Source organism: Scomber scombrus, chromosome 14 (genome assembly GCF_963691925.1).
Source record: "Scomber scombrus chromosome 14, fScoSco1.1, whole genome shotgun sequence".
Classification (NCBI taxonomy): domain Eukaryota; kingdom Metazoa; phylum Chordata; class Actinopteri; order Scombriformes; family Scombridae; genus Scomber; species Scomber scombrus.
Genome location: NC_084983.1, coordinates 17,248,414 through 17,271,551, shown reverse-complemented (window position 1 = coordinate 17,271,551; position 23,138 = coordinate 17,248,414). Strand labels below are relative to the sequence as shown.

The window sequence follows — 23,138 nt, the reverse complement described above, 5'->3', positions numbered from 1 at the left end:
ACGGTGATGTCGTTATTTTGCACGTGTCAGTTTTTACTAAGCAATATAAAATGATGTATAAAGGATATATGATCACATTACTCGTTATCTGATCCATGCGTTCATACGTTACATCGCTTTATAGTAAGTAAAGTATGTAAATGTCATCAGGTAATATGGCCAGAACATTTAGAAAGGTCTCATATTTTAACCATCCACAATATGTGAATGTGGTTTTTCCTGCCTTCCAAAAAAAAGGCACTGACTTAAAAATGCATCACCACTTCATGATAATACATGATGATAATTGAAACCAGCTAAAAAATATGTAATGAATTACCAAATTTAAGCACTTTCAACATGATTTTCATTTTGCATAGAAATTAATGGGATCCAATGGTTGCAAATGGCAAAAAACTATTTAAACTGTTCAAAAAACCCAGAAGTAGTAGTTTAAAAAGTTTAAAAAGAAGTGGCAGTGATGTTAAGTGGATGATATTTGTGGTTAATGTACTAAAACATGCAGAAACAGTGGACCTTTCGAGGTTGAGTTTCTGAGTTTAGCGTGAGCACTCAGGATGATTATCATACTATACTGACATTAATGGGAATCTGTGGTTGGCCTGGGAGGCAGGTACAGTAAACCACTTCAAAAAAATCAAAACAGTAAAGCATGATTTGAAGAGGTCCCAAAAAAAAAGGGAAAAAAGGGTAAATGAGCTAAAACACAGGAAACACCTGACCAGACAGTGTTGAGTTTCTTGATTTTTCCATAAATTTGGTAAATTAAAGCTGGACTTACTGTAACTAACATGTATTAAGAGCAGGATATTTCATTGGGAAAAGAAAATTTGGCAGGCATCCAAGTTTCTCCCCTTGTTTTGCTGAAATAAACGGCTGAAACACAAACATACCACAATTAAAATCCACCAGCCTAGAAATTCCCATTTAACTCTGACTGGAATATGACAAAATTATTGTATTAGTGCCTACGGACTGCTGTAAATGCTTTTAAAATCACATAACTGAATATTCTATTATAAATGACACTATATTAAAAGCTCTTTGTTTGTGTGTAATGTGATCTAAGCAGTTTTCTTATTGTGTGGTTTGTAAGTAGCTCATTTTCTTTATAGAGAGAGAATGGCAGCTCATCAACTGCGAGCAGAAATTACATTTAAATGGAGTGATAATTAATTAAGTCTAAATGTCATTTTCATAATTGGGATTCTCCAGGATCTGTGCTTGTTTTGTCTTAATTTTATCCTGCTTCGTGACAAAAGAAGAGAACAAAAAATGCATGCATACAGGAATCAACCCTCCTGTCTGTGTGTGTCAGGCAGATTCATGGCTTATCTTATGTTAAAAGTGACCAGCCCTGACTTAAGATGAGGGAACCCCTTTCTTCCTGTTGAGGCGTTTCTATTCATTGAAGCCATCTACGGGAAGGCTGCCAAAATGACCCATCAGAGATTGACGGGGGTTAAGCTCCCATAATCAATATGACACTGCTAAGTGCCCTTTGATTGAGCTGCACGCAGTGTAAAAGGACATTTCTGTGTGCCCGACTGCTCTTGCCACCAAGAAATGCAGCATTTGTCCAAAGCTAAACGGTCTTCTGAATGTCATTGTCACGGGTACATTAAGTTTTATATGAGTCTGAGAGACTTGGAGTGAGGATGAACGGCCATTTTCATTAGTGTGGCTGCTTGGTACCATTAAGGGTTCTGTCAAACGGACGGAGGGACAGAAATGGTTTGCATGGGAGGCACAAGCAAAAGGCCGGAGATTTCATTTCATCTCTTAAGATGAACCACGAGGAGCTCGGCGGTTGAAGGCATTGGCTAAATTTGCTGGTGTGAAACCCCCATGTCACTAGGCAACTGGATCTGATGGCTCCTTTGTTTGGGGTGAAAGGTTGGAAGCACTCGTACTAATCTCCTTGCTTCACAATTAAGAAACACAGGAGAGCTGCTCGAACCTCTTCCCGCTCTCAAACAACAACAACAAAAAGAAAAGGATTGAAAGACTCTTCTATTGTCCCTCCTCCTCTGTCTCTGCTCCCCCCCCCCCCCCTCTCTCTCTCCATGCTAATCGAAAGGTATTTGCACTGTAAATTAAAAGGGCCCTCGCACGTTGCTGTTTTAACACTGACATGCTCTCCTAAGATGTCCACAAACAGCTCCAATCTAATTACAGAGGGAGATTTACTTCAAATAACACTGTGGACAAAAGAACCCTGGCTATTGTTGACACGGGGCCAGTGTTCCACATCTCTTTCTCTCTTTCGCTCTCTTGGGCGAATCCTTTTATATTCAAAGTCCTCGCCTTGCCAAGGTTAAAATGCGTTGGGATATCTGGAAGTGGGGAGTCTCCTGACAAAAGCAGCCTTTTTATTCCCTGGATGGCAAAGGCCTGCGTTGATTTCCACTGTTCTGTCTCTTTCCTTATCTATCCTCTTTTTTTTCTCCCTTTTTTTTTTTTAACCAAGCAGATCTTGAACAAAGCCGCAGCGGCTGACATGCAAATGCAACAGGGTAGAATAGCGGCGTCCAAGGGAGTTAAGATTGTCTGACAACGGGACGCGCTCGCCGGGGTTGCATTGTGACGTACGGCTGAGACACATCCTCAGGGTCCAAAGAGGGAGGAAGAGGATGGTGGATATTGGATGGCCAGATTTGCAGTGTGTCCTGCTGACTTCCATTTTATGGCCCGTGAATCGCAGAGCCCTCTGGGAGTCTATAATCCGCCCTCACCCTCCACCCCCTACTCAACCCCCTCCCACTGCCCATACCACATCATTTTATTGGTCTCTCTGGATGTGTTGCTGCTGTCCCTGGTTTACAATGATCCATCCATGTGGGGATTCTCCCGAAAAGCCAGACTGTTGCACCACTATGGACATCCCAATTTGCTACTGGATCCCACCCACCTATTTCCCCCTTACAAGAAACTACCTCCCTCCCTGACATGCTGTTGTCCCATGGTTTCCTGTGGCGATGCCTCAATGCGCCTGTGCCCACCATGACACTAAGCCTCGGTGCTAAGGTTCTGCAGTGCAGGGGCCCAGTTGGGTATTTCTCAATGAATGAAGCTGGGTGCTGGGGAATGTAGCGGTGCCAACTCTCATTCACACATTTTATCTCATTTACACACAAACCACACATCTCCTGTTCCACATAGGCTGTTGTGCATAACACTTATGGCCATGGCGGATGATTACTACCGGGTGTTGGTCACACTGCAGCCTTGCACAGTATCAATCAGCCAAACGGAGGATCTTCCTCCGCCTGGAAAAACTCATTTAGATCTTATCTGGGGAAAAATTTGTTTGCTGAGGGAGAAGAAGGAGGTTAGTCGCAGGAGAAGTGACTGTAGTCGAGCCTGTGCTGCTTGATTTAATTTAGCCACCGATAGTGTCTCTGACCACTTGTACTCTTCTTATTTTGGAAGGTGAGTGAGAGTGAGTGCCAAAGAGGGGGAGATGGAGGGAGGGAAAGGGAGAGAGATATTTATTTACAGAGGTAAAGAAAGGGAAGAGTGGGGTTTTAAACGACTACCGTAGAAACATTTTGCCAGTAAATAGAAGCTAAAAATCTTGAGCCAAAATGAAAGAGACCTTTGTAATTGATATACAGACCTTTCGCTATCTAGAAGAGTTTTTCTTTTGACGTAATGTGGATTAAAAGAAACTAATCTTTTAATGATTTGCTTCTTTAATCAGTTTTACATCACTGTGTGTCGAGTCCTTTGGACAATACGGGGTGTTTTTGCAATAAGGAGGCCTATGAGTAAAACAGACAGAAGTACATTCATACCTTCATCATGATGGAGAGTTGAATGTGACCTGGGTCGAACGTGAGGCCATAAAAAATATACTGTGTAGTGTTTTGCCTGTTCGCTTCAAATCTAAGATGCACACTATGTCTCTTTATGTCTCAGTGTTGGCGTGGTATGGTGAATGTGTGCTGATACCTGTCCTTAAAAAATGTCCTAAAATGCCCCGTATGAACTCTGTGGCCAGCCGAACACAGCCAGACACACAGACTGACTGATAATCTGCCTCCGACCGTGGACAGCTTGCTCAATTACAACCACGATGCCGAAACGACGAGCACTATTCTGGTTGCTAATCAGCCTTTTCACTCGCCAGATGACGGCCAGGCAGGATTCAAAAGCCACCATGCTAATGCACATCTGCCTCACAACGACGATTGCTGTAATGCCTCATAAACATACTTTTATATCTTTATGGTGATAATTTCATTCTAATGGCCGAGAAGAGGTAAGAGTGTTGAGTAGGTTGAGTGGAATCACATTTGCACGTCCAGGGTCGATGTTCACTGCTCGCCTGTGTATCTCTACGTGTGTGTGTGTGTGTGTGTGTGTTTGTGTGTGTGTGTGTGTGTGTGTGTGTGTGTGTGTGTGTGTGTGTGTGTATGCAGCAACACATGTGCAACGCTGCCTGCCTGCCCGAGCTGGAAGAATATTTGCTTTGCTTATCGCTGCCCTAATTCTCACTGACAACTTAATAACATCACAATTAACTAAATGCTAAACAGATGCCAGTGCTGGACTAATGTGATTGAGACAATCGGCACTTTTGACGTGACCCCTGTGTAGTGCTGCCATTGGCCTAATTTGCTTGAGTGACATGACTGGACTTTTCATGTGTGCACGAGCGCGCGTGTGTTTGTGTTTGAGGTATCTGATTGCGAGGCCACCGATGTGAGCAATTTATAAGGAGAAGAAAAAAAAGACAATGAAGAAAAGAAATTTAAAAACTGACTAGCTCCTTCCCCCCCTTTTATTCTGATCATCATAACCTTGTTGTGCTCCTTTTTTTCCCCCATATCTCCTTCTCCTCTTTCTCTTTTTCTGTCTCTCCTCCTGTCCCTCCTCTCCCTCCCTCCCTCCTTTCCTTTCCGCTGCTCTCTCTCTAGCCAAACTATTTCTGGCTTGAGAAAAGAAAGTGTTTACTCTGCGGCTGAGGCCTGCTGGAATCACGCTGTGTTCCCACTGGCTAAACCCACTATTGCCACTCCATGGTTTGCATATTTTCCCTGTATTACAAGACTTTAAAAAGACAGAGAGAGATAAAGAGAAAAAAGAAAGAAAAAGAGTAAGAGAGCTGCCTCCCCCTCCTATTATATGTGGATTTTCTTCGGCACTACTGCATGTGTGTGTGTGTATATGGAGATGATTCATGTATAAACAGGAACACAGTCGGACAACAAATTCTTCCGAGGCCTGTGGACTTCGAACTCATTTCTACACAGGTCACATGGGAGATGCAGTTCCCCTGTCATCTCTAGTAGCTACTTACAGCTCATGCTGAATAAAAAGCAACTGCTCAAACTGAGTTTTGGCGAATGAATGTGCAGATTTCAATGCAAATTACAAAGTGTGTACAGGTCAGATTGGCAGTTTCAGAGCCTGCAGAGATTGTAAAATGCATGAATCAGTGGAGGTGAAATTGTTTTTAAATCTGCAGGAAAAAAACAAACAAAAATACATACGTTAACTTCAATTTATTACTTTTTTTGTGTGTTTGTGAACCACTTTCCACATGCACATATTCTGACCTTTTGCTTTTTCAGCACCGAGCTACAATTTAATCAAGTGGAATGTGAGTGTGTTGGGCTTCACCAATAAAACACAAGAGCGATAAATTATGGTGGGGGACCAAAACAATCTAATGAAAAAAAAGAAAAAAAAAGAAGAAAAGATGGAGATGGCTGGCAGACGTAAAAAGATAAAGACAGAATGAGAGAGGGAAAAAAAAGCAGCAGCAGCTCAGAACAGTCTTGTACAGCCCAACAGGGAGAGGCTTTACTGGAAATGCAAACTGAAAATGACACGTTGGAGGTGGCCGTGTTTAAATAAGCACAACAGTTTCACAATATGATAATATGGTGCGGGACAAAATCAAGCTAGAGTGGTGGCAGCCATGGACAACTGTAGTTTTTTTTTCTTTTTTAGAAAGAAGAAACCTGTCCTTCACTAACCAAATCTCCCAAGATTTGTGGAAATAAAATGCTTTAAAGCTTGTGTAGGCATATTTTGGAAGCATTTATTGTTACATTTGTTGCAATTCTCTGTGCATAAATAAATAAAACCAAATGCTCTGACAATGAAAAGATGAAAAAAAAAATCCATGTGTGTCCATTTATGGCTGGCCCAGGCCTGTAAGAAGTCTGTCCAATCATTTCATTTGGCCTGCATGAAATAACTGGATGAGCTAACTGCCTGTCAACGCACCTAAATGCCTGTTGTGCACTCATTGTGCATGACACAGACTGTTTGGAGGGAAGGCGAGAATAGGAAGTGATGGGATTACATGAATTGCAGAAGAAGAAAAGACAACAATCAACAGAAAGGGGAACAAAAAAGAAAAATGTGATCATTTGACTACAGTGTGGTGGAAACTCAACAGTGGATAATCTTATAAATGATGCCTTAGAAGTGAAACGTCTGGCGGTGGATGGATGATAGACATGCAATATCTTTGGATTTCAAGCAGGGAGGGGGGGACACTTATTAGTTTTAAGACGAATTTTAAACAAGTGAGAGGCGGTCTTGGTTACCGTTTACTGTAAAGGCTGTTTTGCCTTGACAGGATGTTGTGTATGTGACACAACAAGCTGCTGAACTTTTTGTGTTGCGTGAGTATGAAGGCGTGCATATGCCTGTACTAAATACGTGGGAGGGGCTTAGGACAGAGAGCAGGGAGAGTGGGGAGCTTCAGAAAGAGGGCTTTATTGTCAAATTCTGTCTTTTTTTGCCTTTTCCAGAACACTACATACCCCAAGCCTTAATGACTGTCTGTATAACTGCCTCTAAACTGCCATAAATCCTAGCCTCATTAATATGTAACATCCCCTTTGTTTACCCAATGAATTAAAAGACAACATTACAAATGCAACAGCTAAATTTGATGTTCATGTCAAAGTTGGAAAAATTTAGATTATTAAAAATGTGTGCCTCCATGTGAGGGAAGGAGAAGGAGATCTATTTTAAGGGGACAATGCTTCTAAAATAAAGTATTTTGGAATGCAGACTAGCAAATGAAATCACATTAAAACCTAATTAAAGGTGATCATCATACAAATTGCATTCCTGGATATCATGGCATTTGAGGCACTTGGCATTTAGAAAATTTAGGTAGGGAAGTTGAAAATACATATTAAGTAGATGGTAGATAATCTACTTGCCTGATGATTAAAGATTGTGTTTTCTACATCAAAAGTCGCTAGGAGTAAGAAGCCTCCCAAATGGTATACCAAGGGGTTCCCTTCTTCTCCTTTCAGATGCCATCCATCCTCGCAACTGTGCTTATGCTAACGTTCAGTATTTTAAAAATAAAATGTTTTTTGGCAGAGTTTCACTTCAGTATGCACATTATGTTACGCTTTGCTTCCTGTCATTCCCCTGACAGTCTCCACTAAAAAAAAAATCCCTAGTAAGCATGTAGCATTACATCTTGTGTTTGTCTTGGATGGCTGCTAACAATGCAAAGCTGGGACTTTAGGAATGAGTAGAAGTCTCATTGCATAACAATTGGAGGACGTATAAGCGAGGCAGAGACAGTAGTAAATGGGCTACAACTCTTAAATGACAGCAGTGTTTTTCTTTAAGGATGAGAGCTTCGTGAAAGCCAGACAGTCTGTGCTTCTTTGCTTACAAAAGCCCTCAGGCGAGTCCCAGTTTAGAGAGAGAGAGAGAGACTCTGATGTGATGCCATCCAATTTGGGAGAATATGTGACAAAAATTAGCCGTCAGTAGATGTAATGCAACTCACAAGTGACTTGGGCTCCTGAACACAGGCATTCTTGAATGTATCTTTGTGTGTGTGTGTGTGTATGTGTTGCACAACACTACCAAAGAAGGGGGTAGTTTGCAGTGTGTGTTTGTGTGCATGTGTATTTGCACGAGTTCAGTGGGTAAAAACAGCCACATGATGTTTTGCTGCTAGTTCTCTTGGCATCCTGACCAGCAGCCCTCCCTCCTCCTGCTCCCCACCCCCATGCAAAATAGCTTGTCCGTTAGGAATGACGACAACTTCAGGAATGCCTCTCAACGGCCTCTAAACTATCCCATGGTTTTGGATAACCACTCGCTATATGTTGTCCTACCTAGGAGAGCTTTTGAGTAACACATAGAGGTGTTCGATATAATATAATAGCAAGAGAAGGCAAAGTAAAAAAGATACAGAGATTGAGTCAGACAGCTGATCAGGCCAACAGAGGAGAGGCCACAATAGTTCCCATTCAAAGCAGCAAGAAACAGCTACAGTTTCAGAGGCCAAATATTGTCATCAGAGAACATTAGCCAAGGGCTGAAGCGCTGCCAAGAGGCAGGCAGAGATCAAATCTGGCTTTGATGGCCAACAGTAACCCCCTGCTCCCACAACACGCCCTCTCTGATGTTTGGTGTCTTGGGTACTGTACACACAGTCATTTCAGTATAAATAAATCCATGTTTGTTAAGCTTTTTAGTTCAAACAGATTTAACACAGTGCTGTCCAGTGGAGCTGCTTTTTGTATGTGAGTTAGTTAAGTTTTTCTTTAGTTTTGTCCATTCTTATATATAGAAAGCAGACACATCATTATTTGTATTTTGTAGACATAAAGAAGACTATATCTTAAAATAAAAATACAAGTCTAATGCCCCTCTGGCTCTCCCTCGACGATGCTGTATTCATCACAGCCCATAATACAACAGTGTTGGTCAGAATGAACAACTGTAACAATGTGACTATTATTAGAGCTAAGAGGCTACAAAAAATAAAGAAAAGTCCACAAAGACATTATAATTAGAATGATTCATCCTGTTAGGACCATGAATTTCACACTCTTTAAATTATAAGATATCTTGCCTTGCCACTGTTTTTTGCCAGAGTGGGGTGTATGAAAGGGGTTTACCCTCTAGGAAAAGTGAATTAGCGTTTAGAAAACTATATTTTTAGAATTAGATATATGTCAAAATATAGCTGTCCCTATGGTTTAACATTTGGACTACAGTATCTCACAAAATCAATACTGTTCTCCAGAAAACCTGCATTTGTTGAAGACTTTTCCATTAATTGGCCCATCCTGTTAGCTGTAGTCTTGTAGGTTTCACAGTGGGAAGTGAGATAGTAACTACTGAGGGAGAAAAAACTATATATTTATAATGCACAATACCAACTTGGTAGAGATATAGCTACAGGTATAACTGCAAGAAAACACAATAGACTCCTAGAACCAGAGCAGAACTCAACATTTACAAGTTGTGCTTCATCGATCAGAGCTAATTCGAAGGGTGCAAGAGGTATCATATATAATGTAAAGCTTTCCTGCAATTGTCACTCCATTGGTGTGACTCAACTATGTGGGTAAACCCTTACACCTGTGGTTAAAAGGTCTCATTGGCCAATAGTGAAGACAGTAATAAGGAAGATCGCAATAAGTCTCCACAAAGTTCGAGTGAGAGACACATGAAGAGACTTGTTTGTTTACCTCTCGTTCTCGTCTCATCATTCACTCCGACCAACCGGCTAAATGCTGTCAACCTTCAGCTCACTGTTGAGCTCAGTGCATGAATAATACTTAACCTTTGAATGTCACCATATGTAACAGCAAACACACATACACACTTTTTTAAAAGACCAATTTAAAAATCACCATGACACTGATATTCTCCTTTGAGAGTGGATCTGCTGCAGTTTACAAAGACACACCTCTGCATTCAAGGCTATAGAAAAGTGAGTTGAGTGTGCCAATAGAGGCTGTTAGTTTCCATAATGATGCCAAGTGTAATACATACATTATAAATTACAATAAACAGCAGTCCGTCTTAAAAATTGGACATCCATATTGACAATGAGGGTTATGCGTTCACAATTGGGGAGGTCATATGTCAAATGCTCAAATCTAGAGCCAGTGATGCCATAATGTGGGCATTCAGTAGCTTAAAGAGCCAAGGGAGAGAAAAAAAAACAGAGACAGAGGAACTGCAGATCAGACAGTGCAGTGAAGCTGCCTCGTCATATTTTACCAGAGCCCATTTTTCAGACTCTGATCCCTCAGAGGGGCTCAACACATGGATGATTACTATACTATTACTGCTGCTGCTGCTCCAGTTGTCTGGCAGGAAGACACGTCTGGCCCTGGCTGAGGCTGTGGCTGCAAACCCCCCCCCCCACCCAAAACCCCTACCATTCGTTCCAGACTGGAATGCCTATATTTAGAGTGCTCCTTTCCGCTGTTATGGCTGTTGGATCATTAGCCTCGTTTAACCCTTCTTTACCTCCGGCTAGCTGATTGGCTGAGGGCATGCCCCTTAGGTCTAACCCACTCACCCCCCCCTTCTCTTCCCTTCTCACCCCAAACCCTGACTAAACCGCCCCACCTTCCCCTCTCAAATGTTGAGAAGGAGTTGAGTGTCAAGGGGCATGAATGAACACAAAGAAAAAAGCGGAGCCGCCCGATGGGAGCTAATACTGGGAGCCTGAGGGTCATGGCTTTAGATGAAGGACAAAATACAAGTTGATGATAATGATGGTGCGTGGCTATTTTTGGGATCCGTTACTGACATTGGCAACACTCTTTTTTTCCTTGTCTCATTTTATTTGACATGCTTGGATGGGACTAAATGATTTTGATGTTGATTGTTGGGTTATTCCCCCTGACGCCACCATTGCAGTCAGAGCTTCCCCTTATGTTAAAGAAGTATCTAAATCTGTTGGGTAGATTGCCATTAAATTTAAAAGAGCACATTCACATTCCCCAGAGGTTGAACCATTTCCATGTTGGACAACTCCATGACTTTTCCTTCATTGCAATCAGCAATACCATATGTCAACCCTGTCCACTTAACATTACAAGCTAGTCAGATAGACATGAAAGTTGCTGCGGACATTCATGGTCCTCAGAGGATGATTTCTATTGACTGTGCAGATTCTGAAGCCTTTTTCTTCTAGCACACACACCTAAAGCAACTTGTGCACAAAGTATTGAAAACTGTGACAGGCTGATTGTAAACATATTAGCTGAGTACATTTGTGGTTTCTCAGGAGGGAAAATAAATTAATCTGTGGTGATACAACCTCTTTACATTTTCACCATCGCTCCTGTTAAGATGGTAATGTGTAGCTTTAAGTGACAACTAGTGGAGAAAGTGACTTTAATGTTTTATCCCACTAACATACCACACTGTACAGCATTAAATCTGCAAATCTCCACTATAATGTTGATGTTCCTGCTGTAATTTAGAAGTTAGTATACAAGAAACTAATCTTCAGTACAGTTTTATGCAGAAACTGTACACATTATACACAGAGGGACTTATAGCTCTTCCATAATGTATCTGTAGTGCTTTAAAATGTGTGGCAATATTAATATAGTCAACCTCCCTATCATGAGTAGTACGGTGAGTATGCAAAGTGTGAGGTAGCTCCAAAATGTTGGATGCATAGAGAGAAAATTGGCATAGAGAAGATGGTCCACAGGGATGCATACTGTATACAGTGACAAACACTGACTTCTCCCACGCATGCCCTTTCCCCTAAACACACCACCTCCATAACAATGTGGGGGCGAAATATGAGACAAACCTTTCCCACAAATTAAAAAAGTTCATCATCGGCATTGAACTGTTCTGGGCCATCACACATCTGCTGAAATGGGATTTACTTCTTCCTATTTACATCTTGGCGTCTACATCGTCCCCCCCCCCCCCCATCTTCATAGCTGAGCACTGATAAACAACATCGGCCTGCCAAGTTTTCCCGGTTTGTTGATTACTGTTGAGTCTGTCTTGATTTAGGTCGAGAGGGGACTAATCCAAGATGATGTGATCTATCTGTCTGTCAATCCATGGCTCCAGCTAGCCAGAGAAGGGCTTGAATGAGCCTCGACAACACACACCACAACATGCATGCTGATTTGTGCAAATGCACCGACAGTTTGGGAGTGTGAATCAGGAGGGATCTGATGATTCAGTGTGATCTTCAGCGTGTTTCTCAGTTTGAATTTGATCCGGGTACACTGTATACTTTGAAGCTTCCATAAAGGCATCTGGCTACTTTTTCATTGGTATTTTAAAAGGATTTGAATCACTTATTATTTTAAATACAGTATCTACAACCTATTCAAAACATTTCTATTTAGTGAGTTATATTGATTGAAACTTACTGTACAAATCTAACCAATACAAACATGGTGATGTAGTAGAGGAGGGGCTCATGTCTTTCTGTTGATGTCCATGGTGTAATAAAATATCTGGCTTTGTGTGTGTGTGTGTGTGTGTGTGTGTGTGTGTGTGTGTGTGTGTGCGTGTGTGTGTGTGTGTGTGTGTGTGTGTGTGTGTGTGTGTGTGTTCATACCGGTGTGGATCTGCCTGTGAGCCTCCAGAGATTCCTCCGTCTGGAACTGGGCGCCACACTGGTCACAAACGATGGCCTTCTCACCAGCTGGAGAACGATAAGAGACAAAAAAAGCAGAGATTTAATACACAGTTACAACACATGAATCACATTTGGAAATGCATCACGAAACAGAGAGAAACATGGGTCTCATAGCGCCGAATGTGGAGACAAATTAAATCTACTTTTTATAGCGTAATTTGAAAATAATTCTCTAATGACATTTTACACCTAAACACATTCATCCTGACACTGACATTTTAAGCTAAATTAAGACTTTATTTCATTGTTCAGCTAAAAAAAAAGCAACCACAGCAGTAATATACAGTACTCGCTGATAAAAGCTTGTCCTATATATCTACATCGGGTGACAAGCTAAAGAAATGCCAGTACATAAATGCCAAAGATGTGTCATAGTTTGTCCACCAGAGAGCACTGACTGTCCGAGTCCATGACATGGTTACAATTAAAAAAAACAACAAATTAAAGGGTTCCTAATCAAAAACATTATGAATGCAGTAAAAATTCCAGGCAATAAATACTTATTGGCTGATTTTTAAAGTGTAAAATATCGGTATTGATACAGGCTTCGAAAATCTAAAAGTAACAGTAATACTTTCTTTAATGCAAACTGAGTAAAGCTCATTTTAATTATGCTTCATTTTTACTTTTATTTCTTGCACACAAACCCATCTTTTTCATTCATGTCATAAGCAAAATGTTGTAATTTGCTACAATATAATGCATCACTTCCATTACTTGTACCTGTCTAAAGTTACATCTATAGTATGTGATATTGCAAAGAAAATATATTAGGAAAAAAAAAAAGACTGACAGCAAGGAAATGATTATGTTTGCAGTCTGATACTGTGTAATCCAAAGATTCTGGTATGTCTTCCTCAGCTTGATTCAGGCTAATTTGCAGAAAAATATCTAACAATAATAATCATAGAGCCCATTATTTGTCACAGATCATGTTACTTACACTCAGTAAGAATGGAGTCACAAGTCCAAAAGAACATTACTCTCTTAGCTCTATTATTCTGCAAGTCTAATTTCTCCAACTTTCAGATCAATGGATATTCAGTGAGCACTCTTCATGCTAATATGCACTATAGAACTGAGTAAATATGTTTGGTATCGGCTAAGTACACTCATCTGACACATGCCTGTTCTTGACTCAGAGCCATGAAGTTATTGGTGAGTGCTCTTCCACTTCTGTTGCACCACACTCTGCCTCTGTTTATGCAAGTAGATCAAGTATGCAGCCCTTGAGCTATGGTATCAATTGCCGTATTCCTCTATACTTTATGAAATTGTACAACCTTGTACAGCAATAAAAAAGGAGCGACAGGGGCCTGGCATGCACATACACAGGGTGCTATTGGAGGGCACATCAGATCAAGCCCAGGCGAATGACTTTTTATGGCTTGGCAACAAGTACTGTACATGCCATACACATCACACATCAAACAGACACACACACACAGAGCACACACACACACACATTTAACATCTGGATATTGTGTGTGTGCAAAATGGGCGTGCATGTGTTCTAGTGTGTGTGTGTATGTCTGTTTCCAGTGCAAGCACAGAGCGATCTCTCCCGACCAGACCATGGTTTGTTCTTGGCACGGCCTCCTGGGTTACGACACCTCCAGAGAGAGAAAGAGAACACAATGAAAACAGGAAGCCAATTCTTAGATGACAGAAAAAAAAGTCAGGGAGAGATGGCTTGTGTGGTTTTGCAACCACAGTGACATTAGGGAACGGCCTGTACTGTAATAAGCCCTACCAAAAGCAGAAATGACACGGACCGTACATGACAGAGTGTGCCTGCCAGTAGAGTGCTTATGCAACAAGTTATGCAAAAGACGGTACGCTGCACAACTGAGCGTGACTAGATCATAAGCCACTGTAATGCAACCTTTAAAGCCAGCACATCCTAGATTAATCTGTGAGATCACACGATTTATTTCCATTTGACAACTTTAGACTAAATAGACTGAAGCTGGTGAGCAGTGTCCTTTTTAATTGGCTGCATATTCAAGAGGCATAATTTGCAGTGTGAGCGTATGGCGCGCCAGTGTCAAATGCACAGATGAGCATATGGCCGAATTAGCTGGCAAAAGCAGCCACTTAACCTTTGGAGAACAAGACATGTAGTGGAGATGTACACAGAATCCCCCAACACACCCACTGATGTCTCTCATTTGCATTAATCACAGAGTCCCTCTGTTGCTTTTTTAACTCCCTGATTCATCATTGTTGCATCAGCTGTAATTATTATTTTTACATGTTATGGTTGCTTTGCTAACCTATTGATTTGAGCTCATTGATTACCCTTGCGGGGAGCAATAGGACAATTTTACAACCATAGAAATGCAACCCTGACTCATTGATGTCAGTGTTTAAAGTAAATATATGTTAATATATTTCTTTATTTCAGGAAAACATCTAAACGGCTTGGTGTTTTTTGGTGTCCCCATTTCTTACAACATGCTATAATTTTTCCATGTGGCCACAGGTTCTGTAATCTATTAAAATAAACTTCCAGTGAACTGAATCTTGTTTGAATAGTACATCTAAATGAATATCAGTCACGAATATGTTTCAAAAATGTCAGCTTCAATGCAGCGTCACCCTATAGAGGCGCCAGTGAGCCGGGCACTTAACCCCATGCAGCTCTAGATGGGCTCCTCTGTGGCCAACAGATCAAATTGTTTGAAAGTGTGGAAATGTGTGACTGTGTTGTGGTGTGATGTGGGAAACAAGCATTCATGCTCAGCAAATCTAATCTGTTTGGGAAAAAAAAGAAAAAAAGAATGAACACAAACGGCTGTCTGGAAGGTAAGAAAAACACACACACACACATTTATGGTTTGCAGTACTGTAAAAGAAAAGGTGATTTGTCGTAAATCAGTTTAACACTGGCATGGCTCTTTAAAAGCAGAGATGGCAGCAGTGACTCCGCCCCACAGATAGTGGTGCAACACTATAACCAGTCTTCTGGGAGGCCAAGAGGCGTGTGCTAAATGGGCCAGGGATAGGATTTTAGTGCAGGGCATGCCCCTGCTTGTGGCACAAGGACATAAATTGTCAGGAAATGCCTGCATGGTGCCTTGCTTCAAGGAGAATGGAGTTGTGTGAGGTCACTGTGGGGCAAAGGGGGGGAGGAAAAGTGGGAGCACAGGAATCCAGGGTACACACGGCCAGGCAGCCACCCAGCCAGATGCCCGTCACTCTAGTTAGCCAGCTAAGTGCTAACAGGGGGCCCTCCGCTTGGTAACGGCCGCCATTGGCCATTTTCACTGCCAAATTAAAGTGATAAATCTCGAGGCCCCTTTGATGGCAAGAGGGTGAACTTGTTAGTTAGGAAAGACGGGGTAACCAGGACTGAGGAGACATACACTTGACATCAGCTGTTACTCTTGCCTCGTGTGCTTGAACTAATAGCTCTACTTACATAAAACAACAAAAGAAAAAAAACAAAACAAACTACACTCCAACCACAGGTCCATTCAAGATCCCAGTGTAGAAACTAAAAGGCACATTATTATTTCCTCCAAATGAAATTAACTTCACTAGATTCACGAGATGTTTTATTTGCAAAGCACTAACATTACAAAAGGGGCATCCCCCCCTTGTTGCATGAATGTATGAATGACTGAAAGAAAATATAAATGCTCATGTACAGAAAATAGAATTAACTATCACACAATCCAAGAACACCAAAAACTAAATTAAAAACATCTTCAAAGGAAGAGTTGTCCCATCTCCCCTGTTAGTAGGGAGTCCCGTGTCACATTGTTACAGATTCAGCCCGTATAGCTGACATAATAAAAGTTGCACAACCCATATTGAGTTAGTGCGTGTGCAAGTTGGGAGGTGGTGATCAGGTGCCACATGCCACCAAAGCCGCTTCCCTTTTCGCTTCCCTCTATGAAATATTGCACAACTGTTGTTGCAGCGCAGTGTGGCTCAGTTATTTCATAAGGGGCTGTAAAAGAGAACAACCCAAAGAGGGCTCCATGCCAATCAAGTAAACTTCCTACAAAGCTCGGTAGCAAAGAGTAATATAACGGTCCCTTATATACTGTAAACTTGAACTGTTTATTCAGGCCCTGCATCCCCCTGATAAAGCAAGCTTTCCCTCATATACTGCCACATTGTAAACTTACAAGATGTATTAGCTTCTCAGTGTGTTGTGCTGCTGATTTATAAAGTTAGATTAGCTATTGTTTGTTAATGCTAGTTGCAACTGCAGCTGTAAGTGTATACTAGCTTGTAGAAAGTTCATATCCGGTTCTTTGGTTTCCTGAAAAGGCAAATTGTTTTTCTTTTTCTTTCTTTTTTTTCTTTTTACATCTTGTTTGGCTTAGTTTGTGCAGCACTGTTCCTCTTATTTTAAGTGGGCTTAGTCCTTTATTAAGGGTGTAAATTAGTCACAGCAGGTCCTGCTGACTGTATGGAAACATTAGTATTCAAGTTGGTGCTTAGCTCAGGGTCTAAATTTGAAATGTCCAAGTCAAGTCTTTGTCAGATGTGTGTCAATAATTTGTTAAGTTAAGCCAGAAAAAAAGGGTTCAGTGCTAATTTAATATGTCATACAAAAATATGTTAAACAACTTAATGGAATTATTTTTAATATGATGAAATAAACAATATGATTCATGTGGTTGCCTTTTCAAAGACATTTTGTCAAGAACTGTTTCAAATTTAAAATAACAAGAACGCAGTCAAACAAAAATGACTCAAACATCTGTTGCAATCATGCGATACACAAACTAAAATGATATCACAATCCTATCATTTATCATCATAAACTATCATCTATCACTATTTGTCCAACTTCTTTTTTTCCAAAAAAGTGTTCTGTCAATACAATCTGTGATTACTATCGGGTCTAGTTGAGTCTAGGTACTCTAACCACCTCTTTGGCATTATTCAAGAGTGTTTCACTTAAAGTTAACTGCTGTGGGCTTCCCCCAACAGTGGCAACATTTCACCATGCCGACGTGATGAGGATTGTGGATTAGCCCACCGCGCCAGCCTTGCAGAGAAGTGCATTCCCTTGCCTGTAATTTCCCCTGACATACTAAGTGCTCATTCTCCCATTTCCCTAAATAATGTGGTGTGCAATGGTACATTGTCCTATTTGCTATTACACTCATTCCATGTGTGCATGGCATCTGAGTTGCAAATGTGAACCAGTGCTACGTTATGGTGCAGAGGCGAAAACCAGGGAAAACCTAACCTCAATGCCCATTTTGGGGTTTGCGGGTGTGATAAGTGTATCTGGGTGCAACAACACACACTATCACCACACTCACATCATCCAGCTCAGCGATGTGATCTCATAATGCCTCCATTCAGAAGCTCTTCTCATTTAAAAGAAGATGCCAGAGACAGAGAAAGGCCCTGTTTGTTTGGGGTAATAGTCTTGTTTTTCTGTACCTCTTGTGGAAGACTAAATATTTTTTGTGACTGTATGCCCAAACTCTGGCTTGACACTTGTTGTTCCAACCTACTTTCCTTCACAGGTAGAGCATATATGCAAGTTTGCAACAGATGTCCCCCCTTGGGGATCACAGTCTAAACAGAATCTTTCATCAAAGACAATCGCAGAATTAAACATAAGAGTTAGAGAGCCTGTCTTTGCTCATAGCAACACACAAAAAGTAGGCCACCATGTTGATACTAGAGCTAAACATTTCATCCTGTGCAGGATTCATCGTGCATGAAGAAGAAAAAAAAGTTTCTTCTTTAACAACCGCTGGTCATTTCATAATCTGATGAAGCCATCAATCTTCCCATTGCAACTCATGCTTTAAATTACCTTATTTTGCCAGCTAAACATATTACTGACATCAAATGGAGATGAAGAGTTACAAAAACAAATACAGAATCAAACAAATAGTTCTCCAGCAAATTAGCAAAGTCATGCTAGACCGTCCATTTCCTGCAATATTGTCATCAAAATCAGTTGACAATGGTCTCATGACCGCTTGCATGAGAAGGCATGACCCTATTTAGCATCGCTTATACAAAAAACACTCAGAGCTTCCACGCTGAGGAAATGTTCAGCGATAGAGGTCTACTGTTCCAAAAAATAAGCTTGCTGTGCAAATTCAACTACGGACAATTCATCACATGCAAAAAACAACACTATATGAATAAGATGCCACTCGTCATTTTGACTACACTGCAGTCAGCTTGTGGGATTAACTTGTACTTTCCTGTCTAAAAATCTTCCACCAGTGAAACATTAGGTTGGAACAAAGGCTGGGGGACTACTTCTTAAATTTCTGCATTTGGTGATAATTACATGCCCAATTGCTGGTGAATATATCAGTAATATTCAGTTTGAGCTAGCAAAGTTGTGCCTTGTGAAAAACTTTTGAATGAATCTAGTTAGCCAAATGCTAAGAAGATTGGTATCTTGTGTGGACTGAAATTTGATTATCTACTCTCCATATCAAAGGGTGCATTTCTGGCTGCAGTTGCTTGTCTATGTTGAAATAAAGTTTGCTCGAGAGCATTTCGACTGGGCCAACATTTGTATTTTGCATAAAAGGAATGAATACCCCATACGAGGTTTTACATGTAACCTTAAAACAATACATTCCATTGTATATTATTATATGCTTTTGTGCTGGGTTAAACAAAAACATGTCAACAGTAAAATTTGCCCCTTCACACATTTCCTCTGAAGTGCACATGCCACATTGACCTGAAAACTTACTTCATTTTGCAACAACAGCAGTTGATGATGCCTAAAATTGGTGATTTTTGCACAAAAATTAACATGTGAAGGTTAACTTGACAATACCACCACCACTTAAATTATTGTGCAGCCTTGGTTCTTGCACAGCAGGACACGGTTTACTGCATATGCACATATTTCTGCAGGAAGTGGCTGAATGATCTGTTTGCAGGAGTCAGGGAGGCTAAATGGGAAATTAAAAAGGCTAATTACACTGTGTCTGTCAATGGCCGACCAATATCACACTCAGTGGTTTTTAACAGTGTAAACAGGGCAGGAGAGAGAGGGAGAGAGAGAGAGAGAGAGAGGCAGGCAGACAGATTAGGGAGCGAGAGAACGTGCATGTGTGTGTATGTGCGTGCATGCATTCGTGAATGTGTGCATGTGTGGGTGTGTGTGTATGTGTGTGACAGAGGGAGGGAAGCAGACAAGCGCAGTCACCATCAAAAACATAGCCTGGCTGTTCACTGAGCCTACATAAATGGCTTACGTAAGACAGTACTCTCAGTACCAAAAAACAGCAAAAATCCATAAACACACACAGACACACACACATTCACACACATGTTGGTTTTACTACACTTCTGAGGACTTCCATTCATGCCCATAACCTTAGAACATTACTTCTATTGCCTCTATAAGATTCATAACCAACAATCTTTATTAACAAATAAAATAAAAGTGACGCAATGGTCAAAATGACTTTAAGTGGCGGGAATTTTTTTTGTCTGCGTGTAAAACTCAATCTGGTTCACATGCAAATAGCAAAAAACAAGCACACACATTCACGGGAACACACACAGACGCAGTATGCTGTCAGAACAATGAGTACAGACACCACATGCCCCCCTACACCCTCCCCTCCAACCCCCGCCCCCCCGCTCTACCTTCAGCGTTATAACGAGCCGTGCTGTACAGTTTTATTTACACCAGCCTCTTATCAGTGGTACAGCAGCACAGAGGCTGCCAATTGGAGAGGACAGGCCACGGTACTGCCTGTACCCTGCAGCCGAGTAGGTGTGTACCGCTATGCTCCCAGCACGTTTTTTTATCAAGGCTCAGAAAAGACTGGGCCCGCGCCAGACCGCCTCTCAAAATAATAAAACATACTCAGACACACAAACACACACATGATGAGTATGCAACGAGACACCACAACTACAGCCAAATTATTACACGTTATTGCGGAACGCAAACAATTGAGAGAGGGTAGGGAGGATATCCAATTTCGGGATGTAAGTCATTTTAACAACTTCATATATTTCTAATCTGACACAGAATAGTTTTTTGCAAGTGCATTTTTACCTGACAAAAATCTTAATGTGCGCCACGAAGCATGTGACAGGTGGCAACATGCAGAGAGTGGCTGAGATCGGCATCAAACAAAACCAGGACAGAATTCTTTGGAAATATTTTGGCAAAGAAAAACTACAACTATTATATTACATAAATATGTTTCTAATGATTTCATGAAAACAACATGGATAGCCAACTACAAATATGTCTCAACTTTCAGTATTATTTCAGTAAATGTGCAAAAAAGACATTGCTGTTTCAATGTCTGTCGTCATATAAGCTGAAAAAACAGTGAACATAATTTGCTTTTTCAGTTGTCTGTCACCATAGAAATGTATTTGTCTAACTGTCACGGAGAAAATATCAAATACGTGGAATTCAGGAATATAAAATTGGATAGTTTACAGCTCCATTTGAATAATATTAAAATAATTAGTGATCTGACAGTAGGTACAGTAGGAATTTAAATGATGAAACTGATAAATATTAAGTAAGATGGAAAATACAATTTGCATAACGTATTGCAACACCGAATAGTAAGCATACTGGCACAGTAATAAAGTAATTAATTCAGTAAGAAATATCCGGTGTCAGATCAGTTAACAAACTCATAAACTGCCACCGCAATGACGGCCAGAATTCATTGGCTAGCGGCCCAAAATTAGCAGATAATCTGCAGCAGTAGACATTAGCCTACTGATTTCACTCTGTTTGATTCAAGTTTTAGAGATGTTGACACAGATGGTAAAAGAAATGGATGAAACGGTAGCTATCTAATAGGACAATTACAGTACAATTCAACTCTGGTTTTATACAGTGTCTCTATGTGTCATAGGTAAACACATAGTAACTGCCCTTTCAACATATTTGATATACTATGAAACTATAAAAGTGATTCTCACAATTATCAGTCAGACACACACAAGTAGAAATGACTTCGGGTCGTGAGCAAACACAGCGAGATAAGAGGAGATAATCTTGCTTTTTTTCTGGGGGGGGGGGGGGGGGGGGGTAGGTGAAGGGAAGCGGGGGGTGAGGAGGGGAGGGGGGGTAGTAGACAAGCCATCAAAAGCACAGGAACATGTTTGCTCCCTATGTTATTGTTATCGACGGAGAGGAAAAAAGAAATCAAAGGGAAGTGAGAGAGCACAAGGAAGAGGGAGGGAGAGAAAAAGGGAGGAAACAGATGAAGACAGAGAATATTCAGGTCGCATTTGACAGCTTTACGGTCTGTTGCGCCGAATGGGATGTCTAGGGACGTGGCAAAGCAGACAAATATTGACTTGCAGAGCGTTTGCATGCACACACATACACACACATACACACACACAACACGCACGCACACACACACACACAGAGAGAGGGGAAAATACACAAGACACTTCCACATGAAGCCTCTAAATTCAGCCCCCCTTCAAAATGGATGAGCTCACATTGCAACATCAGTCACCCGTGTTTTTTTTTGCCCAGCTCAACCTCTTAATCCATTTTGCCTGCAAACCAATTTGTTTGTCCAGTAGGTCACAGACAGTTTCCTGCCCTCACTGTTCCCTGTTCTCTTGTACTGTTTATTTCTCTCTCTCTCTTTGCCTTACTTTCTCTGAACAACGAAGCCATTTCCAGAGCTTTTGCCCCCTGGGACATCGAGGGCATCTCAGTCCATGCATCCATCCCTCCCTCCTCCTCCTCCTCCTTCTCCTCCTCCATCATCCTTTCCTGTAGTCGGTTCCTGCTCTCCACCTCTATCTCTCCCGTCTCTCCCGTTTCAGACTGTCTTGACGTCACACAGAAACCTAGTTTCAAGTGTGCGCCGACACCACTGGACATGAATACACATGCATCATTTCAAACTATTTCTTCCAAGTGATGCAATACATTGGGGAGATAATGAAATGTGAAAATGTCTTACAACTTCTTACAAATCTCTTACAACGCCTTCGTCTTATCATTACAAGACTAAGAAGTCGAAAAATTTCAAATGTGTTTTTTATACTTTTCATTTCCAACACTGGATTATTTAAGATTTTGGCTTCAGCAGAATTGAAAAAACGACTGTAGAGAAACTGGGATTATTAAGACAACATAAAAAAAACTTTACAACTTGCAAAACGTGTGCCGACAGTGTCACACAAGTTAAGTTTTAAATTAAAAGTTTAATGTAGTCTGTAATATAATGTTATCTCAACTATTGGGAATAACTGTGACATAATTAAAAGATACAGATTGTAAAAGTAGCTGATTTTTCCAGGTGTAAGAACACACACACACACACAACCATTCATGCTTGCCGTCCAGTAACAGCAATTACCCTGCCATTGCCAGACACTGACCAAATGTTTCAGAGCACCCCCACCTTCTCCAAACCCAGCCCCCCCCCTCCTTCTCCTCCTCCTCCCTGGCTGCCCCTAGAGGTGAAAGGTGCCATGTGTTTTCAGCTTTGCTTTCAACCCCCCTCTGTTTTCAAAAAGAGAGAAGAAAATGAGGCTTTGACATGTATCCGTGTGCTCCTGCAGGCCACTGTGGCTGCCGGGACGCAGGGATATCTTCAGGGCCTTGGGTGGATGTGTGTACTTCTGTGTGCGTGTGCGTGTGTGAGAAGAAGTGTGAGGAAGGAAACAAGAGCTGGACGCACAGAGGAACCACCCGGGGCTCTCCTGGTGTGAAGAGACAGGAAGTAAGTTGGGCTGCTCT

The 23,138-nt window shown here is 41.2% G+C and overlaps 1 protein-coding gene across 1 annotated transcript in view; it reads right to left on the bottom strand.

The window, feature by feature from the left end:
• zbtb16a (zinc finger and BTB domain containing 16a) overlaps positions 1 to 23,138 on the bottom strand; it is a 150,780-nt gene that overhangs the window by 49,084 nt on the left and 78,558 nt on the right. The window contains exon 4 of the mRNA XM_062433183.1: positions 12,347 to 12,433. Within this exon, the coding sequence (XP_062289167.1) occupies positions 12,347 to 12,433 (87 nt within the window). The remainder of the gene's footprint in view (positions 1 to 12,346; positions 12,434 to 23,138) is intronic.